The sequence below is a fragment of the Nestor notabilis genome, unplaced genomic scaffold (genome assembly GCF_000696875.1).
Source record: "Nestor notabilis isolate BGI_N333 unplaced genomic scaffold, ASM69687v1 scaffold14723, whole genome shotgun sequence".
Classification (NCBI taxonomy): Eukaryota; Metazoa; Chordata; class Aves; order Psittaciformes; family Psittacidae; genus Nestor; species Nestor notabilis.
The window spans coordinates 18,397-26,816 of NW_009922511.1; the positions used below are offsets into that span (position 1 = coordinate 18,397).

The 8,420-nt window shown below is 53.8% G+C and overlaps 1 protein-coding gene across 1 annotated transcript in view; it reads left to right on the forward strand.

Moving 5' to 3' along the window:
* Positions 1-3,998, forward strand: part of LOC104403498 (protocadherin gamma-C5-like) — a gene marked incomplete at its 5' end in the record, with an annotated part of 22,379 nt that extends 18,381 nt beyond the window's left edge. The window contains 1 exon segment of the mRNA XM_010011652.1: positions 3,212-3,998. Within this exon segment, the coding sequence (XP_010009954.1) occupies positions 3,212-3,438 (227 nt within the window).
* Positions 3,999-8,420: the final 4,422 nt, after the last annotated feature.

Sequence of the window (8,420 nt, forward strand, 5' to 3'; positions counted from 1 at the left end):
GCAATCCAGTGGCTCTGAGGATTAAATTATTTGCCTAACAGTTAAATCACACTCCCAAGCTGGAGTACCTGGGGAGCTGGATTTCCCCCAGGGCTGTGACCCTGCTGTAGGGCTTCTGGCTCCCTTCCTGGGCTCCCTTCCTCTGGATCTTCAGAGATCACTGATGCTGTGAGGGCTGGAGCAGCTCTGCTCTGGAGCCAGGCTGAGAGAGCTGGGCTGGGTCAGCCTGGAGAAGAGAAGGCTCCTGAAGGGGAGACCTTAGAGCAGCTCCAGTGCCTAAAGGGGCGCCAGGAAACCTGGACAGGGACTTTGGACAAGGGCCTGTAGAGACAGGACAAGGGGAATGGCTTTAACCTGCCAGAGGGGAGATTGAGATGAGCTCTTGGGCAGTTGTTACCTGTGAGGGTGCTGAGGCGGTGGCACAGGGTGCCCAGAGAAGCTGTGGCTGCCCCATCCCTGGCAGTGTTCAAGGCCACAGGGCCTCAGGTTGGACACAGGGGCTTGGAGTAACCTGCTCTAGTGGAAGGTGTCCCTGCCCATGGCAGGGGTTGGAACTGGATGAGCTTTAAGGTCCCTTCCAACACAAACCAGTCTGGGATTCTATGATTCTGTCTTCCTCCCTTGCTTGTTCCCTTATGAGAACAGCATAAAAATCTGTGTTTTGAGCCTTCTGAAGGGTAGAGGCAGCTGCTAAGACAGACCAAGGAGCTCCAGGACACCAGACACTAAAGGGCAGACATCCTGTCCTTAAAATACCCTGGCTTCCAGAGAGAATTTATAGGGATGCCATGAGATGGTGGGATAGCAGACAGAAAGGCAGTTGGAGGAGGTCCTTCTCCCCAGCTCTGCTGCCTGCAGGCAGGGACAGACACCCTATACTGGGTTCTCCTGAAAGCCTCCCCAGCAGCTGCAGCAACACATGCTCCAGGGCTGCCTCCATCCTCTCCTCCCCTCTGCCCATGAGGCCGATGGAGCCACTAGCTGGTTATTTTTGTGAAGACCAAATCCTTGTTTTCCTTCTCAGGACCATTTGGGATAATGGCTGGCTTGCTGGTAAAGGCTGAATGTAACCTTTCCCGTAACAAGAGCTGAAGGGCCCTGCTTGGCAGGAGCAGCTCGGTGCTCATTTATAAACCTCTATTGTCCCTGTTCTCTCTTTTTTTTTCAGCCTTAATGGCAATGTTACCTAGAAACAGCCCTTTGCTCTTCCCTGGGACCAACCAGCAGGCTGGGAACTTCATGGGTGGCTTTTTCTCCCCTGTGAAAGCTGTGCTGTGACTGCAAACTAGTTCATGGGGACCAGTTGTCCTGGATGGTTCTGGCAGCCCCCCAGCCCCAACACTGCTCAGAGCCCTGGTCTATCTGAGATGGCCCAGGGCAGTGGAGAAGGTTTCCAAGCCTGCCAAGCCCCCAACTGGACTGTCTCCAGCTAGGAAAGCCCTGAAAACATTATCTCCCCCGCTGCCAGAGACCATAGTCCATCTGCAAGTCAGTCCCTGGCTGTAGCCTGGTCCAACCCCACATATCCAGCCATCCCATCCCTGTTTTAACACCCTGATGGGTGTGGGGTTGAGTTGGTTGTTAATGAAACAAGCTGCTGCTGAGATGAGTGAGAATGAGCAATAAATAGCACCAACCGTATATGCACATCTCCTCCAGTGCAAGGTCCTCAAAGCCCCACCAGGTCTGGGACACACTTCATGGGGACAGCAGAAAAATCCTCCTTCTGGTGGCTGCTTCCACAGTGGAAAGCAAAAGGCATTTCCCCATGCTGGTTCACTGTGCTTGTACACTGTCCCTCAGGGCACAACGTCCTGCCTGGGTTTGGCCTCGCTGTGTGTTTTCCTCCTCCTTTGGCTCCAGCAGAGCAGGTGTAACTTTTCAAACTGCAGTTTCTTCATACTTCTGACCTCTGCGAGGGGATGTGTACATGGCAGTATTGCAGGGGATGGGGAGATGCAGCCCAGCTTTTTGTCTAGCTTTCTGGCTGGCTTAGATACCTCCATCTGCTTAGGGGAAAGGAAAGGCAAACAGAGGCGTGCATTGATCTGGTCTGGAGAGAGGAGAAACACGAGAGGACTGGCCCGTGATCTCTGCTTGTTGTTTTTCTTTATTCCTGTGGTCTCTCCACCATCAAAAGGAAGGAGCAGCAGTCCTGGACTCTGCCTTTGGCCCTTCACATGCCCTTTCTGGGTCTCTCCAAGCCTCCCAGGAGAGCAGGTCCACAGCCACGTGCATGAAGCAGTTAAAAGGCTGAGATAGGATCCACAGTATCCAGGGCAGAGAACTCGGTTTAGCAAATCATTTCTGAGCAGGGCTGGGCAAGGATCCCACCCTCAGCCATGTACAGGCAGTTGCACTGAAGCACATTATGCAGCAGCTCATGGCAACAAGCATCACTTGTGCCTTGCCATCCCCCCATGCTCATTTCTCCCCCTGCTTCCATGCATCCCCCCATCTCCATCTGGTTGTTACCATCCAGCCATGCTCCAGCATCCCAGGGGGAGTCTGGGCCCTTCCCCATCCCTATGCTTGCTCTCTCCATGCTGGGGCTTTACAGAGCAACAGGAATGAATTTGCCTTCCCCTCCCCCTGCTCCCAGATCTGGACCATCAGGCACACTTCAGCATCGATTTGCTTTGTGCTCAGCTTCCTAGAGCCATTTTGCAGTACTGCAGGGGAGGGGTTTTCTTTCTCATCTCCTGGGCTCTGCTCCCTGAATAAACCTGCCTAGAGAAATACTGGGGGCAGGGTTTTAAATGCAATGGAAAAACAAAATAGTATTGGATTTCCCTTAATGCATTACTAATGGTTGTAGCTGTACAATATGTTTGTAATGAGGATGCTTTCGGTGGGGGGTGTTTTTTTCTGTGGAGGCAGAGCAGGCAGCAGCAGGCAGGCAGGGAGGGACAGGCAGCCCCATCACTGCCAAGGGCAGAGGAGAGGTTGGCTGGAGGCCCCAGATCCCAAACTTATAGCAACAATGTGAGATGAAAACAAGGAATTTTGGTGCCGGCTGTGCCATGCTCCCCAACACGCACATTGCAGCCATCCCATGGAGTGATAGCACTGAAGGGTAATGAGGGATGAGGGTTGGTGGCACCAAGGCCTGGGCTTGACACCCAGTGAGAGCCTTTTGGCACTGGTGATGCTTGTCCGACATTAACAACCTGCCCTTCTCTTCCCCACCCTGCTCTTGTGTCCCCCACAGAAGCTGCTGATGGCAACTCGACATTGGGCGGTGGGACGGGCACCATGGGGCTGAGCGCCCGCTATGGCCCCCAGTTCACCCTCCAGCATGTCCCTGATTACCGGCAGAACGTCTACATCCCGGGCAGCACTGCCACCCTCACCAACGCCGCCGGCAAGCGCGATGCCAAGAGTGCCGGCTCCTCGGGAGGCAACAAGAAGAAGTCCGGGAAGAAGGAGAAGAAGTAGAAGAAGAAGAAGGAGACCTTAGAGCCACAGGGCAGCCGGCTCCAGCACTCCCTCAACCCACAGCTCAGGCCAGAGGACGAATGTCTATTTGTTGTGTTGCTAAAAGTAGGAAACGCTGCGAATGTATCTCCTCATCATCATCAGAGCTAGGAGCAGGGTCTCGCTGCTGTTAGATCTCATGATGAAAACCAATCCGGAAGCTAAACCGAATGCAAACAAGTGCCCTGTGAATACTTGCTAATGTTTTATATGATCCCTTGGGTATTAGAATATGCAAGGGCAGAAGGTCTTCTGCCACATTTTTGGATCCGATTTGGTCCCAGATAGTCTGAGAAAGGCACAAGGCTTGTGCTTGGCTTTGCCCAGTGTAAATAATTTTAGCAGGGATCTTTTAATTTATAGACCTTCAATCATTTTTCTTTGGAAAGGAAGTTCCTAGCTTAGAGCCCATGCTCCAGATCTTTGCTCTTAAACTTTCCATTAGCAAAATTCACCCCCGGTTAATGATAGTGATGGATTTGTTGCTGAGAAGTTGGTAGCGAGTGCTTCAGTTCCTGCTTCCCTGTTACCTGGAAAAACAGTAAGTAAGTGTTTATATTGCGTGAGTCAAAGGGAATATGGCAAAGCTGCATCCTAAACATTTATTTTCTTGTTTTAAAGTGCAACCACTGATGGCCTGAAATATGAGATTAAAACCCCCCTCCTGATGTGTGAGAGGTAGAGAATTCAATGAGGAGCATGCCAAGGTGTGCGGCAGCTGCCCCAGTGGTTCTAGGGGTCTCCGAAGAGCAGACACATCTCATCCCTTCTTTGCAGTAAATATTTATATGTACAGTCAATGTTCTTCTGGAATTAAAGCTAAGAGAGTCTCACTCCCCTGTGGCCAGGTGGCCATCTGGCAAAGTCCCCTTCAAGGGGACCAGGGGCTGATGCTTCACGCTTCTGCACACTGTGTCTGCATGCATGTCCTTCACCTCACGCCTGCACTAGCACAGTTAGCTCCATGGACCTGGAGAAGTCCTTGCATGCCCATGCAGCGTGGTGTGAACAGCCCCTCTGTGCTGGGGCAGCCTTGGGAGGGGAGGGGTGGGGTGGATGGGATGGGGAAACTCATCACTTCTTATTTGGGGGTTTTTTGGGGTCTCAGCCAAAGGGGTGAAATATGCAAAGCTGCCAGCGTAAGGCTTTAGTGCAGAGTTGGTGACTGAGTAAGTGATGGCTGGTTTGGTGGTGTTTGGGGACCAGACCCAGGGAAGGGAATCAAGAGCTGACAGTGAGCATGGGGTGATGCTGCAAAGCTGGTGAGCAAGGGCAGCAAGGTGTGGATGTCACAAGGGACCATGCCAAGCCAGCCCAGAGGAGATGTTCCCGCTGACTTTGGGCTTTCCACCCTGTGTAGAGAATTGAAGGAGGAGGAATAGAGTTTCTCCACATGCCCATCACCCTTGCACCAGGTCAGCTTCCCATATCAAGGCAGCTCTGAGCCCCCTCAGGTTGGCAAAGAGGAGCTTTGTGTAGCCAGAGCAAGGAGAGGGGCTGTGGGGTGGCCAGGAAGGGGTTTCTTAGGGGGTGTGTGTTGTTTTTTCCTTTTTTAACCACTAACACATAACTCACCCGAGCAGATCCAGCCCTCTTAGCCAGGCTGCGGCCACCCACCGCTGCCCCCTTCCCAAACCCAGGGCAGCAAGAGCATCCGCTGTGGTCCATCCAGATCCAGCCACCTCCGGCATTGGCTTCACTGGGAGCAGCTCCCACCCTGTCCCCTGCAGCTGCCTCCTGCCCCCCCTCTAGAAATGCTGTAGCTGAATTGTAGTCTTTATATTTCTTTTTAACCTGCAATCTGAGGTAGCATAGTGAGTGTTGTGTATTTAGTGCTGTGTTATTTTTAATCTTGGTAACTAACTCGTGGCCACCAGTATTTTCAATTCTCTCTGTATCTTCTTTCCATGTGCTCTGTGCTCTGAGTGTACGTGAAATGAAACACGTTTGCCCTTTCAATGTGTCTAATATTGAATTATACTTATATATTATATATATGCTTATATCCTTCTTATACCCATATAGACCAACGTCAATGTGTTACACGCAAGTTTTATACTCTAATATTTATATGGCTTTTTTTCTTTGGGAAAAAAAAAATAATAAAATGGTTTCTTCTGAATGAATTCTCTTTATTCTGATGGGAAGAAAGGAGAAAAGTTGGGACCTGTCTATCCCAGTGCTGCTGCTGTGCTGAGGCTGCTTGGGGCAGTGGTTCAGCCCCAGCTTGGTTCTAGCAACGGGGATGCTCTTGGGGTACTCTCATCCCCAGGTCCCCAAGGGTGGAAGGTGACATGGTTGTGGGTCATGACTAAGGAGACCATAGTGTCCACAGCTGCAGCCCCTTCCCCAGCCCCAAGGGGATCCAGTTGCCCTTCCCCATCAGTGGCAGGGATTCACTCTCCCTTCTCCAACCCCAGGGTGATTTGCTTTTCATGGTGGGGAGGGGGGGTCAGTTGCTGTGCCTGGGGTCCCCCGGCCACGATGGGCCCCCCCACCCTGCAGGGCAGGGGCCAACACAGGCCAGGGGGAAATATCCCGTGATTCGGGGTGTTGCAACCACAGAGGAAAATACAAGCTGCTGCTGCCCAGATGTGAGGGGGAGGTGGAGGAGGCGGGGGCAGAGGAGTCCTGACCGACACGCACACACAGAGCCAGGCTGGGGGGAGGCTGGGCTGCCTTCCCCCTTAGCAGAGTTCAGGAGGCTCCAGGAATGCAGGGCACAACCCCTGAACCCCACAGAGACAACCCTCCTCTCTGTGCACATGAGGACAGCTCTGGTCCCACACTCACCCACATGCACACACATAGGATCATGTTCCAAAGGAGCATCCTCCTTTGGGGCAGGCGGTCGCAGACCAGAGGGGAGAGCACGGAACACAGAGCACTGACTTGGTGCTGTGGGGCCCCTGTCACACTGTGCCCTCTGCCCCCAGCCCTGGGGCCACCATCCCTCCCATGCTGAAGCACCTGGAGCGCATTAGGGGCAGCTCCGGGGGGATCGATCACATCAATGGGGAGCAGGGCTGAGCGCTTCCAGGTGCCACCCACAGGCTGGAATGTCACCTAGTTTTGGGGACTTTGTCCCAGGGCACCTGGAGCTGGGTGATGAGGGCTGTGGGTGGAGGAAGAGGGGATGGTCAATTCAGTGGGTCCCTGGCCGGGTGACAGCCACTGCTGAAGGGGAGCAAAGATGCTTTGCTGAGCTGTGGCCGTTGGTGTGGCTTCAGCCTCCCCAGTTCCCTGAGTCCCACGGTGTCCCCATGTCCCCAGCTGCTGGTGTCAGTGTGGGGATGTGTGCAGTGTGAGGATGCATGTTCAGTTTCATTTCATTTCTCCTCTCTGTTGCACTAAAATTACCCCAGGGCATTGAGAAAACAGGGAAGGGAAAGAAACAAAGACACAAGCCTGGCCAATTAGCACTGATGAGGGGAACCCGGTCAGCTGTGCTAATTAACAGGGACACGTGGGAGTGGGAACATGTTCATCCCAGCATGGTTAGCTGATGGAGAGCTTCCTGAGCTGAGGTGATGGGAAAAAGGAGGTCAACAGAAAGAGAGCCTGAATCACAGCCCTGACAAAAGGGACATGAAGAGGGTGACAAGACTGAGCCCCGGCAACCACTCAGGCTGAGTAACCATTGGGGGATTGAAGGCATCCCAGGAAGGGCGGCATGGCCTTGGAAAGGAGGGGATGATCCTGGATGTGAGGTGGGAGTGAGTGAGCAGGTAGGGGGTGTCTTTCACATCCAGCCATGGGGGACACTGAGGGGGCTGACTGTACCCCACAACCAAGTGTGTGTGTGTGTTCAGCAGCACTGTGAGGTGGCCCAGCCAGTGAACAGAAAGGGGACCACAGCAATGGTCCATTGCTGGGATGTTCTGAACATCAATAACAGCCAGAAGGGTCCCATAGAATCCTCCTCCACCCTGGTGCCATCCTGCTGCTGCTTTGCTCTGCATCTCCTCCTCCTCCATCTCCTTAATTTGGACCCCCACAAGGGGGAGCAGCTCATTGCTTCTCCCCCCTCCCCCCCCTCCCCAGGTCCCTTGTTACCCTCCCAGGTACAACAATGGCATGGGACCAGGGGTGCTCCTGTTCTGCAGGCAGCTGAGCTGGAAGCCCTTGGTGATACAGAAACAGGTTACACGGTGCTGGAGACCCCATTGTCCTTCCCCTGGGGATTGTCCCCAGCTCACTGCCTGCTGCTGGCAGGGCTGGAGCCTCCAGATGCTGTGGGCAGTGGCGGCCCCACGTCACCACCTCACGGGGCTCTTGTTCACAGCAGTCACTTTCTTTGGCCAGTTGACCTTGAAAATCAAACTGGAACAACAACAGCAAAAAACCCCAAACCAATACAAAAAGGAATTGAACAAACCCAGTTTTCCACTGGATTTGTGAGCTGAGGTGACCTGTGTCTGCTTGGCCCCAGGGAGGGCTGGGTGGGGAGCTGGCATCCCGCCTGCTGACATGCTTCTTGGCATCAGGCTGTGGTCACGGGCCAGGTCCCATTGGGCAGCTCCTCCAGCCATGATCTCACCCAGCAAAGAGGCAGGGGAGAGGGAATAATCACTAAAAAAGCTGAATTTCCACTTGGCTCCCTCTCACCCACTCCTTTGAGGTCCTGAAGGCAGGCAGGAGATCACCCTGGGTCTGACACAGAGCCTGGGAGCTGCAGGGTTAAATGAGGCTTCGTGCGTCCCTGTGTTAAGAGCCTGCAGCTGGATTTTGAGACTGCTCGGAGCAGAAGAACCCCCTGGGAGCTGGTGGCAGCGGTGGGGCTGCTTCTCCCATAAGCACATCAGCGGGGAGGGCTGGTGCTGTCAAAAAGCACTTAGAAACCTTGGTGCTTGGGATAGAAAAGGTCTAAAAGGGACTTGCTGGGGCAGAAGGTGACCCAGGCGGGGGGAGCGGCGGGGGGGCATAGCCAGGGGGGGGGGGGG